We start from the raw sequence: 17,187 nt of genomic DNA on the forward strand, positions 1-17,187 counted from the left end.
GTTGAGGTTTAGAATCCCTGGGATGAATCCACCCAGTATCCCTCGGTCTCTGTCACTGGGAGTTGCAGGTGAGGTGTCCAAGGGCAGGAAGGGTGTTTAAACAGCAACTGCAGCCCAGCAGCCACTGATGCAAAATGAGAACAACTTTTTTTCCTAAATGGACATGTTGTTTCCTATTAAGTTTTTCTATCTTTAGGTTATCCCGTTCCTGCATGTCTGTTTTGGTGAAACAAATTAAAATTTGCATTGGGAAAGAGGGATTTGGAAAGGATCATTAAGCTTTCTAGGCACAGAACGGGTATAACCTGTTTGACTTTGCTCAACTTTGCCAAGCTTGAATCTTCTCTGTCTCTTTTAAGTGCTGAGCTCATGCTTGGCCTGGCTGTGTCCTTAGGCATCAGGGCTGATGAACGGGGTTATTGTCACTTGGTTATACAGCGTTTAGCAAGCAGTGCTGATCCAACCATTACAGACTAAAAAAGAACAGTTATACAGACTGTTCTGTATAATTTGGGGTTGTGCAGCCTCTTCTGTTGAATTTTAAACAAAAAGGTGTTGTTTTGGAAATATTTTTGTCTTTCTGCACTCAGTGTCTTGCTGTGTCCAAAAAGCATACAGAATTTCACCCCCTCAAAATCTTCACTTACACTGATAACCCTCTGCATCCTACTGAGTTGAAAGGAGCTATGTGCAAAACCTTTAGATTCCACATGGAGTTTCCATGGGCTGCAGCCAGACACTGTCCAGCATTGCTACAAATTCTAGCTTGTACTTTTGAACTTCAAGCAGGAGTAGCAGTGATAACAATACAGAAAATCTTGGGCCGTTTCACAGAAGTGAGAACAGCTCTGCATTCTGTACCGATACCGAAAAATTAAAATGACTTGGTGAAGGTCACACAACAAGCTGATGTCCAAGCCAGGACTGAGGGTCATCCATCATCCAGGCTTTCCTCTTATTTGCTAGATCTCAGTGCCTCGGATGGAGAGCTCATCATCCTCACTGCTGCACTGGTGGTCAGTGAAGAATTTCAGTCTTTTAATGGATCTGAAAGTTGGGTTGTAATAATTATTTCTCATTTCTGGTTTGGTGTATGAACTAGAAATTGTAATAGTTTTTACACAGCTCATTTTCAAACTGGCTGCATAAACAGAGAAATAAATTAAGGCTTACAAGTCTCCTCTGGGAATGCAGTAAATATTACCCTGTTTTCCAAAAGGAGGAAGCAGAACAGCAAACACATTAATGTGATATATCCAAGGTTAACCAGTTGGCAGAACTGGGAATAACTCCTGCTCATATGATCCTTACTGGTCACTTGTTTAAGTGTTATTTAGCAGTGAGACCATGCAAAGCAGGACAAAACATCCCTGCTTGGATCCGAAGGATGGGGATGGAGATGCTCAGGACAAGAGATGCCTTTTCCTCCTGCAGCTGGGAAAGGGTTACAGCTGAAATGCCTGCAGCAGCCTCAGGAAAACATGAATCGGTGCTGCTGAGGGAGGGCAGGGTGGGAGTCCAGACCCGCGAGCTGCATTGTGCTTTTCCTTTATAAACACAGGTTTTTGGGGGTTTAAACCCGGGGCTCCGGAGCATCGCGGCGGGGCCGGCGGGGGAGCAGCCCCAGCCCCTGCCTCTGCCCCTGCCCCTGCCTTCCCCCAGCAGCTCCGTCCCCGCTGCCGAGGCTCCGTGCGTGCTCTGTGTGTGCTCTGGCTCTCTGTGTGCCGAGTACGCAACATGGAGGGAGGGACCGGCGCCGCCGCCGCCTTCTCCGGCAGCCGCTCGGCCTCGCTCGCCGCGGGCACCGCCGGAGCCGGGAGCGGCCTCGATGGATCGCACAGGTCAGTGCCGGCCCGAGCCTCGGGACGAGCCTCCCTTCCCCTCCTTTATTCTAACCCTCGTCAGTGGCGTGCTGAGGCCGTATCTCCGAGGGATGGAATTGTTTCACACCTGGTCTGAGCCAGCTATGCCTAATATAAATGTAGAGCGCGATTAAGGAAGGCAGGTGTGGCATTTCCACCCAGCAAATGCAAGTTCATTTTAATATTTGCTGTATTTTTAAACTCATGTAAATGACAGCATGTCTTAAGTAGTTGAGCGTTTGAATGGAGAAAGGTTAATTGCCTGGTTCAGCCACATTACTGGTGTGTAGCTCTCACCAGCATGGAGAAAGCAGACAAAGTCTAATTTTGCATCCAGTCCTTTTTGTGACAGCAGTTCTTGAGGCATTTTTGGGTAAAGTGTGTAGAATGTTGTTATCAGCATGGCAGTAAATGCATTTTTCCTATTAAAAATGTACTGTATCCTGTGCATAGCAGAGAGGAGCACACAGTGTGTACTTTGAAAGCAGCAATAGTCACAAGGGCTCTGTGCTGAGTGTATTTTTTTTCCTTTCTAATGGATAACTAAGATTTGTTGATGGGATCCGGGTTTAGGAGCAATAGTACTGGAGGGCCAGGTTATCATGTGTGTGTTGTTAAAATTCTTGTGGAATGAGGCAGTGCTGATTATCTTCAGGGCAAAACATCTCCTTTACCCTGGACTCCAGTTTGTGCTGTCCGTGATAGAAAGTATGCTTGGTGCTGCTGCAGTTCAATTGGGATTTTCTACTTCAGGGCTGAGAATTAATAAATATTTGCTGGTGAGGAAAAAAGGAGGGAGCTATGGATCCAGTATCATTTAAAATTTGCTGTTACCACCTACTTGGGTTACAGATCAAGGCAGTTTTACCACACCAGGAGTTATGTATGAACCAAGGTACCAGAAGCTGGAGGTGTAGGTTCTTTTTTCACTGTTTAACACATTATCAACAATGTCTTGGTAATTTATGCTGACTCCTCCTACTTCACTTACACTGACAGGAACTGAAGGAGAGTACCTCACATCAGTACTGCAAAATTTCTTTGAATTTGTCTGTGTTTTATTTTGTCCTTGAAGTATTTATCCTTAGGAAAGTTGCTGCTGGATATCTGCTTGTTGTTTGACTTGGGCACTCTGAGGAAGGTAGTTGGAAATTATTGGAAACAACAAAAAAAAAAATTAACTGTGTCTAGTGTGCTAATGCTGAAGGCTTTACACTCCCCAGCTTCCTTTGTCATGGAAAAAGCACAAAATGCAATATATTGGCAATAAGTTGTTACCTAAGGATAGAGCCACATGCTTGCCAGAGGGGATTTTGTAAATAGGAACTATAGGATTTGTGTTTGGTGTGAATTCCCTTAGGAATGAAAGCTCTGATATTTGTGAGAAGCTGGCAATGTCAGTATATACAGTATGAGGTTTCCGGCTGAAGATGGATAAAGTTTAGCAGTGGTTTGATGAAATCTGTGCAGTTTTCCTCAGAATGATCTTGCCATCCATGAAGTCTGCAGATTAAATAGATTTTAGTTCTGGCAGTGACATCCCCTTTTTTTTTTTTTTTTTTTTTTTTTTTGGTCACTTGTGCCAAGAGTCCAGAGTATGACAGAACTCAGGATGAGCTTATTATGGTTGGTTCTCTGAAGGCAGATCTCTTGCTCATGTCCTGCCTTTCAGCACAGAGATAAAATTGGTATTGTTCTTTAGAAGCAAAGCTTGCATTTAACACGATTATAGGAGTATTTTTAACTTCCTGCTCTCACTCCAGTGCTCCTGATGGATGCTTGGAATGCGGGGAGTTTGCTGGTTATTGCTGTCAAAGTGAATGTGCTGTGCTGATGCAGATTTTCTTGAGGAAAAACATCCTTTTCTGAGTGGCACACTGGAGGGCTGCATAGTCCTTGCCCTACCCATAACAGTGGCTTTGGGGCTGGAGGGAAGAGGGACGGAAAGCAGCAGTGCTGAGCTCATGCCACAGCAGTGCTTGGGAGGATGGGGCAGAGCTGTGCATGTTCCTGGGATGGGGAGCATCTTCTGAGCCAGGCTGGGGGATTGATATTTGGAACTGGTGCTCGGCACAGGCAGCTTGGGGTGACTTGGGTGTCACGGCTCACAGCTGAGCTGCCTCTCCTCCTGACCTCTGCATGCCCTCCAGCTCTCAGGCATACAGCTTTCCCAGGCTCTGCCCACCCTGGATGCTTTCCATGGAAAATAAACCTGCATTTTGTCTTATGCAAGGAGGGGACAATTTTATCAGACCAGTAGTGAGCATGTCCTTGGCTCCCCCAAGTCTTTTTGCTACAGCCAGTGTAACAGTGTCATGTGTGATGTATCCTTAGTATTTATATCAAAAATACAGAAATAATAATTTAATCCCGCTTTGTTGAGCTTTTTGGTTTAATCTTTCTTTGTGTTGAACCGTGTTTCTCCTTATTATTTGATACTTATGAAAACTTCATGCTCTGGTGCCAGGGACCACAGTTTAATCTTTTGATATTCTGCTCCTGATAGTTGTCATCAAAGGGAATTAAATCCCTTAGTTTTCACCTATGTTGAAAAAAGGAATGTTATTCCCAGCTTCCATTCAGTTATCAGCCTGAAGAAAAGAGGGAAAATGCCCCACAGAATCCCTGGTGAAATGAAGAAACAAGGTGAGTTTGAAACGGTGAATGTGATGGACAGAAGGCAGGAGAACTGGGATAGGATCTGAGCTTCCCAGTCTTGAGGATAAAGACCAAAGCAGGCAGCTCGTTGGCTGTTGAGTCAGAGCAGGGTAGGCTTCAGTGTCTTTTCATGTAAAAAGAAAAAACAGGCAGATGTACACCTTTTGTGTGTTTCTTTGAATATTGGGAATAGTGACAGGATGTAGTGGCAGGGGCTGTGAAGGAGTGGACATTTTTATAATTCCACCCAGCTCCTTAGGATGGAATTGTGCAGCTACTCAGCTGCTTGCTCTTGCGTATTTGTTGAAGGAGATTGTGTGTACTGTTTCTGGAGCTTGCAAACATGCCTGAATTGGGGCTCCAGAAAGAAGCTGAAGTATAACCCTCAGTACCTGGGTTCATTTCACACTCCCAGCCGCTCCTTTGGCTGATGGGAAGATCCATTGCGATTTAGAGTGGGGATGACAGGAGAGGGAGGGTAGGAATTTGAGCTTGGTACCTTGCTTTAAAGCACCATTTGCATTCCAGCTTCTCTTGCACCTTGTGTTCACTCCTTCTGAGAATGTGATTGTGGAATTAGTTATCCCAGCACCTCTGGAGACACCTTGGAGGTGATGTAACACCTGCTTTTCCATCAGTTGTCTTTCCTTATGCAATCCATGTCTAATCTGGTTTGCTTTCTCCTCTGGGTAAAACAGCAGTAAAAGTGCAATACTTGTTAAAAGATCTGTTCCAGTTTTTCTTCAGTGTGATCTGAGGAACTTTGTAGTGGCAGAGGCCACCCTTGGTTCCAGTGGCTGTACTGGGCAGAGCCAGGCATGCCCAGGAACAGGCTGGATGTGTTGGATCATATGTGTCAGATTATTGCATTTATGAAGGGTTGGGCCTTGCCCTTCCTGGCAGAAGGTTCCATGCCTGACTAACTCAGGAAGCATCCAGAGGTGACACAACATTGCTGCTCCTTGGGTTACAGACTTACTCCAGGTTCACTCCAAGGCTCCTTGAAGGTCTAAATTCTCCAGTTAATCCATCTTGGGGAAGGACTTCTAACCTGATACTTCCCACAAAGTTAAAGACCAGAAAGCCTTTGTTCATAAGCACTGATGAGAGTTTAAGTCAGCTTCTTGTTTCTTGCTTCAGACCGTTGAAGCTCGGGGCAGTTGTAGCTGGGGGATCCTGTGGCTTTTCTGGAATAAGAGATGATGTTTTCCTGGACACAGAGCTGATAACGCGGGCAGTGCTGCTGGTGGTTGCTTTCTCCTGGCAGATGGATTTAGTGCAGTGTGCAGCCCTGGTGGGATTTAACCACTCTTGGAAGGGGCAGTTTCGTGGCTGCAACTCTCTGCCAGCTCCGGATCACTGTGTGCATGTCCCTGTTCCAAGTGTGACACTAATGAACACCAGTGGGCTGTGGTTTCTCCCTTTCATTGTGCGTTAAACAGATTTTCCTACTCACAGCACTATTGAATAGTCAAGGATTTCTCAAAATTTCCCCCCCCAGGGTTTATAAATTAGTGCTCCAAACCTTGTTCAGGACTGGAATGCAGCAGATGAGATTTCAGCCCTTAAGGAGTATTTTAACTGTGCAAACAGGCTTGGTTCTCTGGCCGCTTGTTTTCATTTGTGTATTACTGAAGACTTTGTCCTTTTAAAAGTGAAACATAACAAGATATCACACAAACCTTTTTCAGAAATAATAAATACAATATTTCCAAGCCTTTTCAGTCTGCTGTTCTCTGTGCATTTTCTCTTACTGATACTTTAGTGGAATAGCTTTGCTTGCTGTATGAGATAAATGTTATTTGTAAATGTGCATTGCATCTCTTTGCAGTGTCACTGTATTGGTTTCTGTTTTGGGAGTGTAAATGTGCTGGGCCAGTGTATGCCATGCTTTTTAAAATATTATTTACATAAAATATCCAACTATTCTAAGTGCATATGCCTACAGTGGCTCTGTGAAATTTGTTCATGTTCTAATAAAGATGTGCTAGGAGAAAGCTTCTCACAACCTGAAGTGCATGCAATTGAGAGTCAAAAGGTAAATAAAAAGAGCACTTAACAACTTGGTAATTTTTTTTTTCATGGTTTCTGATCAAATCTCATAATTTGGAGTGATGAGAAGAGCAACCAGAACAAGATTTTCATGTTTTCTATGATTTTCTACTTTAGTAGAAATTTGAATAGCACCAAGTACCCAGCAAACCCCTTGCTACAGGTGAAATAAGTGGGTCTTGACTTAATAGATTTGATACCAGGTGTTGGATATTTGGGCACTCTCCTGTGAGGATAAAGGCAGTGACTCCTCTTAACATACTTTTGCATAAGCAAAATCTAGTGCAAAACCAGCTCTTGGTGGTGTCAGCCCAGGGAACAGCCAGAGTGTGGGAGCAGTTCTGAGCCTTTTCTGCAGTTAAACTGGTCTCATTTGGAACACCAAGAGTGGAGCAGGCTGGCTGGAGGACTTGCCTAGCCAGAAACAAGAAACAAGCTTGTGAAAAATAGAACAAGAAGAGGAAACTACGCTGATGTCTTCATCTTGCAGCGTCTCATCTGATGCTCAGTGATGACAGCGTCCTTTAAGGGGACTTTTCCAGCTCCATGTGGTACCAAGGGAACTGCTTTTGGGCACACATGAAAACACAGATTTTCATGAACTTGGATTCCCTGTTCCCTATTAATGGGGAAAACAAGGCCAACACACACCAGATACCAGTTTCAGAGGATGGTCATTCTTAAATCCTGTTATTTGTGGTTGCAAAGAACCATTAAGTTAGTTCCCAGAAGGTTAACCAAAACCGTGTTGACTTTTTTCTTGTACATACTAATTTGTTTAGTAATGCCATGGTTGCTCATAGCTTTTTGCAGGAGCGATATAATAAGATTAACAAGCCTCTGATCGCTTCCATATCTGATCCTCAAATCCCCCTGGAAAGCTGTGAAAGTGTCAGAGCTCTGCTGCTCGTGTGTGGGGCCTGCTCTGGCAAAGCCCAGAGTTGTTCTTTATGGGATATGTTAGGATGTGGTTGCTGGGATGATGGAGGAGCTGAGCTCCCATCTGCAGCCTTGGAGCCAGCGTGAGTTTGGGAAACAGAGCAAAGCTGCTGAGGCTGCCAGCCAGGGGTTCATTATTGGAAAGAAAAGACAAACGCCCCCTCCTTCCCCCTGCTGGACTCTGGAGATGGAAGCAAGTTTCATACAGAGATAATTATGCTACTGGAAAAACTGCTGTGACAGCTCCCAGCACCACAAGTGGAGTTCTTGTGGGGAAAAAGCCATGTTAGATGTACCAGTTCCTTCTGTATCCTCCCAGTTAATGTGGTGTACAGGCATAGTGTTGTCCTGGAGCACTTGGAACTTCCTCACCTCCTCGCCTTAGCTTTTCTTACCAGCTTCACCCTAAAGAAGTTTGCTGTTTCTAATGAAGTTCGTTGTTTTAAAATTACACACTTCTTGGTCATGTTTAAGAATGCAGATGGACACCTGAATTATATTTTCCTCTGCTTATAAAAATATCCATGATGGATTGCTTCTGAGTGCAAAACAGGAAGTTTTTTCCTTAAAACAGAACCAAAATGAAGAAGGAGAACTCTCACAGTATCTGTGTGCTTATATGTGTGTATATATATATATATATGTATATATATAAGCAGCACAGAATGAACCAAGACTTGAGCTATGTATTGATTCTTAAGCTGTGTTCTGCTCCTGGGCTTTGATAATGCAGTGTTTTTAGCCTTGCTGAGGTGATAACAGTTTTGTCCCATACTTCATGGAAACCTGTCTGAATCTCTGTGTTAGATCTCCCTGGACATGGTCCCAGCTTACTGCCCTGTCTGTGCAAAGTCCATGCCTCATTTTTTAATTCATTTCTCCCAATTTCCCAGTGTCTCTGCAGTTGACAAAAAAAGCTTTTCCCTAGTTCTGGAGCGGTAGAACTTTGGTGGGGATGTTGCTTTTTCCATTGTGTGCAGGACTGATGACTTGCAGAAATAATACAGCTTTTCTCCACTCTCCAGTGTTAACAAACACTGGAGACATTCGAATCACACAAAAACCTTTTCTCCAGCAAACTGCCCTGGGTTTGAGCACATTCTCCCTTTTCAGTGCTTGACCACACATGGAACTTCTCAGGAGCGGCTGCTCACAAATAATTCCAGATGCCGATGGAGCCTGAATACAGTGTTCTGTTTTGTATGGAGCCTGTTTGTGCTGACCTTTTCCAATCCATTTTCTTGCTTTTTAGGCTGAGGATCACCTTTTTGCTCCTTTAAGATACATATCCAAGACACTTTTAAATCTCAAAACTCAGACAAAAGGCAAAACTCCTTTTTTTTTGTTGTTCTGTTCTCTCCATTCCTTATGGGCTGGTAGAGAGAAGGTGCTTGGCTGCTGCTGTCATTGTCCCTTTAGCAAGAATTGTGGGATTTGCAGGGTCTGCACAGCTGTTGGGTGTGCAGACAACATAAATCCTGGTCTTGGCTTTGCCTGCTTATGAATTTCAGGAGACAACTTTATTCCTCTGAGAATTTGTTACTCAGTTCAGTGCTCAAGTTGGAATCATTGGCAAGAGAAGATCTGAGCCACTTGGCCACAGGACTGTGAACATAAAGATTTCCCTTCCAGGGCTATTGAATTCAGCTCCTTGATTCTGATTTTCCTCATTTCTCATGTCTCGTTTGGCAGGAGAATGTCAGAGCAAGAATAGTTAGAAACGCTGTGAATTAATTTCAGATAAGCCAGCGTGCATTCAGCGAGCGGTGGAATTTGTGCTTGACTGCACTGCCATGGGAAGAGCCAGGAAAGCCCCACAAAGTCAGGCCTGGGAATGCTCAGGCCCTGCTGGACCCTGTGTGAGGAGCAGCAGGAGCAGGGATGCCAGCTGCAATCAGCTGCTGCTGGCTCCTGCTCCTGGTGCTGAGCCCTGCCAGCACCGAGCCCCGAGCACTCAGCACTGGCTGCAGGCACAAAGGGCTAGAGCAAAGGGCTTTAAAGCTGCTGCTGTGAAGGTGACTTTTGTGTGGGTTCAGAAAGCCAGGTTGATTTGCAGCCAGAGGACCCAGAAGGGAGTGTATTTGTGCAGAATGAATGGTTCCATGGGTTATCAATGGCTCTGCTCCCTGTGCTCTAGCACCAGTGTGCTTCAGAACAACTCCTACTTCCTGGAGAGCAACCCTTTGAGAGAGTGTGGTACCACTTAGGGATTTAACCACGCTCTTTCCCTCTGGATTCTGTGGAGACAGGTTTAATGACACATGAGGAATGCTCTATAATTGCAGATTTCAGTGGCTTTAGAACAATGGTGAAAGTACAGCCTGTTGGTTCATGGGGTGGGAACCTCCTCCTGGGCCTTTGCAGCACTTTCTGCTCCTTTCAGCAGTAGGAAGGGTGTAAAATGAAGTACTTGGATGCTACCACCACCTAGCTGTGATGGCAAATTGCTGGAAATCATTACTGAAAGGGGAAAAGTTTAAGCTGACTTGGTAAACGGTTTTTCAGGGTTTTATTTGACTCTCTTCATCCCTTATAAACTTACCTCATCACACCCTATGAACTCTGCTTTTCACACTTTATAAACTATCGTGCCAGAAATTAACAGCAGAAAATTCCAGTGTATTTTCAGTTGTGAGTTTTCTTTGTGTTCAGTCCTCAGATCTTGTATAGTAGGGTTAATTCTCCTAGCAAATAACACAACCAAGCATCAGAAGGGAAAAAGTATCTGGAGTGATATGAGGTAATCGTGTATTTTCTATTCTTCCTTCACAAGTGCTGCATTGGCAGATCTGACTGGTTTTTGGAGAAGCTGTTAGATCAAGGAATGAGATATAGCTGGGTGAAACAAGGGCCTATCTCAAAGCTGCCATGCAGTGCTGTTACGAGAGTGAAGTACCTTTGGGACGGACTAAAAATTACTAAAATTATGTGTATAGGCAAGAGTAGAGTGAAAAAGATAAAATGCAGTTGCATATATTGCATCTCCTTCCTTTCCTTTTCCCTTTACCCCTTCCTTCTTCCCTTCTGAAATGGAAAACAAGTCCCTGAGTAGAAGCAGTGTAGATTTCTCCTTCATGTACTTACTTGGTTTTTCTAGTGCAGTGAACTGACCTTTTTAAGTTTGCACTTGTGCCTGAAATTTGTTTGATTAAAACACATCCCTGTCGTCTGCCAGGGAGGGTTTTGGCTTTTCCTCTGTCCATTGATGTTGAATTCCCTCTGCCCAGGGTCCGTCGCCACCTCAGGGGGAGAGGAGAGGAGGGTCCCTGTGGCCCAGCACTGACTCCCGGCTCTGAGCCTGAGCAGAGGGAGCAAAACACTTCATTTCTGCACCCAAGGACTCATTTTAAAGAAATGCTCAGTGACTTTTCATCTGTAGAAGGATGAACCCTCAGCATTTAAAAAACAGCAATCAAGTTACTGAAGATCACAAGTCTGACTTTAAAAATGCCTTTCAAGGTGTGCTTTGATTATAATTTTATTTGCCCTCCAATTTGAACTTTTCAGTGCAAGATGGGTCATGCTGTTCACCTTTCCTCCACAAGATAATTCAGTAATTATACTGAAAACTGAGAATATTTCATCACTGTTTGACTCCATGACTGGAGCTTTGAAAATATGAAATGCTGAGAGACTTCCAGTGAAATGGTGAGAAATTCTAATACTGTTTTAATGTACTTATAATTCAAGGTCATGGCCAGTCCAAAGAACATATGTACAGGTCTTGTAAGTCCTGGGGATTGGTAAAAATATTTCCCCATTTCTTCTCAGCTCCTTGAAAACCAGCAGCAGGACATTATTTCTGCATGCATATTGTTTAATGGGCACACACTTCTTGTTCTCTTTGGAGGGGATTTTAAGTACAGCTTCACACAGAACTGTGAGGTTCTGTGGCAGCATCTCCTGTTCTGTATAGGGCTTTATAAATATTTGCAGAGGATGAGCAGGTAACCTCATCTTCCCTTCTGCCTGGGTCAAGAAGGAGTTCCAGGTACTGGAAGAAGCACTGAGATGATGTTCCCTGCCTTGTGGAGTTATTCTGTGCTTCCTGCAGGGAACTTACGTAACCTGGATCTGTGTTTTTTTATTATTTTTGTGCATCCTCTTGAAATAACTGAAATACCACCTTGGCTTTGGAGTGTGTAACATGTTTCATGAACTCCACAGTGACACTGGGAGGAAAGGTGCTGCTCTGCCTGATGCAGACTTTTAAAATGAGATTTTGGATCTGATTACAGCTAACAAGGAATAGACATTGGATATGGCATTGGAAACAGACACCACTGAGATGTAAAACCCTTGCTGCTGCACACACGGATGTTTAATTAGTACCTGGTCCCTTTATGAATCATGATGTGCCTCTGCTTAGGGAACATTTTTGACAAGTCCCCAGCGGCTCATAAAAGAGCAGAAGGTAAGGTTTTTGGCCCATTCTCTCTTGTGCAGACACAGAATTTCCTTGGTGCCTGCTAAGGACAAAGCAAAGTCTGGGTGCAAAGAAACAGGAAGGCTCATAGGAAATAACCTCAGACTGCTGCTTCCTGGTAAAAAAGAGTTGTGCATTTATGGATGAAATGGATGCTGTGGTGTTGGATGGAGTTTGAAGATGTCACCTGCTGAGCTCTCTGTGCTCCAGCCCCTTTGGCTGTCAAGTCATGTGTGGGGAGCTCTGGCCAGAGTGTTGAGATTCCTGCAGTAGCTGGGGCTTTAGGGCTGTTTTATCATCATCCATTAGGTTCTGGAAGTGCTGATCAGCAGGGAGCTCAGTCACCTGTGCAGCACAGGGAACAAACAGGAAATACTGGTTTGGGAAGAAGCTTTCCTGTGTTTAGCACTGTTAGAGAGGGGAAAATTAAAGCAGAAACTGCAGGTCGTTCTAGATACTTATTGTTTGCCCACTCTTGATTTTACCTTTGCACGTGTATTTCTTAAAAATTGGGATACAGCTCTCTTCAGAGAAATAAGGAATTCGAAGGAAGTTCAGAGTATTATATAATTCAGAATACATGTGTACTCTGATGGGATGAAATATTCTTGCTTTTGCTGGTGCCATAAAGTATTTATAAGGCTACTGATGCCTTGTCTCTCCTTTACCAAACATTCCCCCTTTCCCAGCTATCCTAAAACACTCCCTTAAGTCAGTAAATCAGAGAACAGCACCCACTGATGTTTGACACTTTCTGTGCCAACAGAACAGGAAGAGAAAAGAAGCACACCAAGGGATACCTTTTGCCACTGTCATGAACCTTAGAACTTCATAAAAATGATGCTTTTGCTACTTGAGTGTGCTAACAGAAATGAATATGTGGAGTAATGAGAGTGTGGCAGCATGTCAGGGGAAGACAGACATCAGGTCTGAGAAAGGGGCTGGTTCCCTGTTTTCTGTCACCATTCCCAGCTGTGTTGCTTTGTGTGCGAATGGTTGGTGCTGGCTGTTTGTGGGAGCTGGGGAAGTGGGAAGTGTTGGCATGGTGTGAGTGTGGTCTTAGCAGGAAGCTTCACGTGCAGACACATTTTGTGTATGAGGAAATCTTCTAGCTGTGCACTGGATCTGTTTGCAGGGGAATATAAAATAATACTGTTTGTAGAGAACATATTTAATTACTGCTGCTTTATTTACAATAAAACAAGTGTGTTGAAAGCTTTAATTACATAATGGGAATACATAAACATATCAATCTCCATTCAAGAGCCAAAAGGTTTGTCTTTTTCACTAACCATGCTCTCTGCTGTGGGACTTCCACGACATAATGGGAGGCATCGGGTCTGGGTTGTGTTGCCGGTTCAGTTACTGCATGAAAAATAAAGCAGAGCAAGCTTGAAGAGGTCACTTACATAGCTTAGAGATCACTTAGGTTTTGCTTGAAGGGCTTTCATAGTTAAATTGAAGATCCTGGAGTGCCAGAAGAAGGGGTAATAGCTTCCCACTGCTGAGGGCAGGGTTGGATGGGATTTTTGAGAGAAATTGTTCCCTGTGAGGGTTCTGAGGCCCTGGGACAGGGTACTCAGAGAAGCTGTGGCTGCCCCATTCCTGGAAGTGTCCAAGGCCAGGGCTTGGAGCAGTCTGGGATAGTGGAAGGTGTCCCTGTCTGTGTCAGGGGTTGGCACTGGGTGGTCTTTAAGCTCCCTCCCAACCCAACCTGGTTTGTGTCTCCATGGTTTATTAAATGTTTTTCCAAATAAGGAAAAAATATTTTTAAAAACTCACCCCAATTTCTGCTTAAAGTTTGCAGAGAACAGTTCAGTGAGTTAGTTTGAATCTGGGAATGAAAAACCTCAGAGGAGGGAAGGAGCTGTGGCTTTGGCTGTCACATGGAATAGAGTCTCACTCTGTGAACTGCCTGGGAGCAGAGAGGGAGACACCGATCACCAAGTCACATCCCTGTGGGAAGCCACCAGCCCCGTTCTGGGGAGAGCAGGGAGAGGAGCCTGGCATGGGAATGAACTTCCCATGAACTGAGAGGGACTCAGCTCCTGGCTCAGTCAGATTTCTAACAGCCACATCATGGCCTTAGGAAATCCCAGTCCTCTTTGGCTAGTAGATTCAGGGGTGGTTACAGGCTCATTTTTGTTGTGCTGGGCTTTTCCCTGCTCTGATGATAAGAGACACTCTCTTTTCTGACCATTCCAACAGTGTGTGCATGATGTGGGAGCAAGGAGCAGGTGCTTTTCTGGGATGGTTCATTACCTGTTCTGTGGCTCTGTAAGCCACATCCTCACCAGGAGTCTTTGGAAGTGCTGCTGTCAGGCTGCTCTACTGACTGAGGCTGCATTGTATCTTGTAATTTTACTCCTTTGTCCACTGTATTTTTATTTTTACCTATTTTCTCACAGCTTTCTCTTTTTGCAGTTATTAATTATGCACTAAAAAGCCTCTGTAAGTGTCAGTTCTAAAATGATCCTGGTTACTGAGAGAGGGAGGAAGAGGCTGGGAGAGCACTGTTTAGTGCCTTTTTCCTGGGCACTGACATTAATATGTGCTGCTTTCAGCAAGATCTCATTGCCTTGGGAAGGGCAGTAGCCCAGTCACTTCATTATTCTGCTGCTCTGCACAAGTGCAGACATGCTTTCATTTTCCAGATGACCCTTTGGGTGCTTGAGACAAATGTTTTCAAAAGCTGCTCCACACTTTCTTTTTTTGGTTGTTTTTTTTTTTCCTTGTCAAAGTGACAAAGCTGTAAATCCGTTCATCACTTTCTCTAGCACATGACACCTGCAACCTTTCTGAATGCCTTCAAAATAATGGACAGTGTGCTTTCACTGGTTGGTACTTAACCAAATCATTAAGGCTTTATTTGTCTGTGTATTTGTTTTCCCAAGAGGGTATTTTATTACTGACAGCATGAGTCAGGACAATTGAAGGTTGCAGTGAAATATTCCAGCCTGTACTGTGATGCAACTGGAATGAAGTGTTACCTTAGTCATACTGAAAATAAAAAATTCATGTACCATATACTTCCTTAGCCCTTCCCAGCATCCCCTTCCCCCAAAGCACAGCGTTTTGAGAGCTCCTGGGAGGTGGAATGTTGTTCCTCAGCATTTGTGTGCAAACAGGTTGTCAGCATGGGTTAAAAAAGTGTCCATGGCCATGTTTTATGGAAACAAGGCTTTTATGGAGGACAGACAGCAGCCAGCACTCTTGGGTTTTATTCCAGGCTTCACTGACTAAGGCAATGCTGAGGCTTCTTGTGCATTATTTACACCATTTTAAAGGAAGGAGTAACAAAAATAGCTGTTTTACAGGAACATTTTGACTTAATTGTGAAGAGCTGCATGGGTCAAGTAGAAAAATTACTTCAGGGAAATATTTTATTTTATTCCTGTTGGTCTTTTGAAAGAGGGTTGAAAGGGGTGGGTTGTATTTTCATCAGGATTGTCCTTGTTCATCCCAACCACTCGAGTCCTCTGAGCTGTGCCCAAGGTGCTGGGGGGCTGGATGTTGACACAGATGTCAGGAGGATGTTGCAGATGTTGTGATTGTCCTCAGGATGGCTTCCTGTTTTCAACTGTAACTGGTTGAGATACACCAGGCCAGGGTCCCCCTTGATCCCTCACTGCCAGCTCTTCTAACACACCTAATTCATTGTGCCAGTCCTGAAGCCCCAGCTTTCCTTGTCTTGCAGGGGTTAATTTTCTCAGTAGTTTTCGCAGCTTCTGTTGGCTATCAGAGGTGGTGTGATTGCAAAGGAGAACATTTAGAGTGTCATTCCTAGTACTGTTACCTTTCAGCTGCCCTTTTCTCCCCTCCCCTCTGATTTTATAGCTCCCTGCTCCAGCCAACACAGTTTGTCATTCTGCTGCACAGAGGAGTTGTTGGCATCCTCTCCTCTTTTATTACGCTGGTGCAGAAGCAGAATGGTGGCAGAGATGCAAAATTGACACCAGTGGAACCAGGCCAGTTGAGATTCAAAAGGCAAAGATAAGACATGGCACTTTTCAAGGGATTGAGTTTGCCAGGGAGAAATGATGGAAAGGAATTGCAGTTACCTGATACCTCTCCTTTCTCCTCCTGCCTTGCAGAGCACATGAGCATCTGCTCAAATGTCACTGAATGTCACCTGGCTCGGGCCAGGCAGACACCCAGTGCCTTGGGGTCTCTCTGGACTCCAGACTGAAGGGACAGCAATTTGGTAATTTGGGAGGGAGGAGGATTAAATGTTCTTGAAAAGCTATTTGCATAAAGGTTTGCAAAGGAGAGTATAAGTGAGAAGATGTTCAAATTGAGCAGTGAAATCTGCACAGCTTGTCTCACTCATCCATGTGGTTGGAGCATGTTATCTCTATTTAAACAGATTACATTTGATCTTACCATTCCAGGAGGAGCTGCTCAACAGTCATGGCAGAGCTCTCCTGGAAAGCTCTGCTGGAGAAACAGGAGGTGGACAGGCGGACAACCAAGAAGGTGCAGGGATGCTCTGTCACCTCCCCATCCTGACTGCATTCCTGGGCCTGGCAGGGCTGCAGGCTGACTCTCCTGCGTTGCCACACTCCTGCTCCCTTCCCTGACTTCCTCAGGCTGGCATTCTGTCTGCTCTATCCTTTCCTGACTTCTGGCTGGGCTGTGGCTTCCTCTCACATTGCTCACCAAGAAAAGTACCTCTGCAGCAAGCCTGGCAAGTGTTGGAAGGCAGGGGTTAAAGCCAGGCTTTGTGCTTCTCTGCCTGCTCAGGTGTGCTGGGAGGGATCCAAACTGGGAAACAGCAGACAGTTCTGAGCACACAGGCAGAATTGCAGCCTGGGTACTCTGCTTCTGTCTCTTTATTACTCTACTTACTTTTTTATGGTACCTGTCCTTATTGAAAAGACTTTCCTGTCTTCAGCTGCTGTATTTATTTATTTATTTATTTATTTTCTTCCTGCTGAGTCATTGCACAGCTCACCAGTCCTTTGTAAGCATTACTTTCTAATGAGTCCTGACTCGGTTGTCCCTTTCTGCTTTCTTCCTGCACTCAGTGTACCAGCACTCCAACCAAGCTGCTCCCATGGTATTCCTCTGTGATCAGGGTGAGTGAGGCATATTCTAGTGGCAGGATTTGTCTCATGCTCAGGGACTTGTAATTCCTGTGATGTTCTCATTTTGAAATTGTTAATTTTCCTTGCACAGAGGCAGCTAGTGGATGCAGGCATGTTCTCCTGGAGTTGAGGGGACAGGAAACCTTGTTTGTTTTTACTTCTC

General features: G+C 44.5%; 1 protein-coding gene across 5 annotated transcripts in view; it reads left to right on the forward strand.

The window, feature by feature from the left end:
* ARHGAP32 (Rho GTPase activating protein 32) overlaps window positions 1-17,187 on the forward strand; it is a 238,162-nt gene that overhangs the window by 62,210 nt on the left and 158,765 nt on the right. For 2 of the 5 annotated variants that reach the window (XM_088066732.1, XM_014257374.2), the window contains exon 1: window positions 1,725-1,841. The exons of 2 other annotated variants lie outside the window; for them this stretch is intronic. In XM_088066732.1, the coding sequence (XP_087922858.1) occupies window positions 1,738-1,841 (104 nt within the window). In that variant the 5' untranslated portion in view covers window positions 1,725-1,737. Of the gene's footprint in view, window positions 1-1,723; window positions 1,842-17,187 lie in introns of those variants that run through there. One more of the 5 variants, XM_088066738.1, reaches the window with a different exon arrangement.

This window comes from Pseudopodoces humilis, chromosome 25, assembly GCF_049639895.1.
Source record: "Pseudopodoces humilis isolate 2021_Gansu_Grassland_sample_001 chromosome 25, ASM4963989v1, whole genome shotgun sequence".
NCBI lineage: Eukaryota > Metazoa > Chordata > Aves > Passeriformes > Paridae > Pseudopodoces > Pseudopodoces humilis.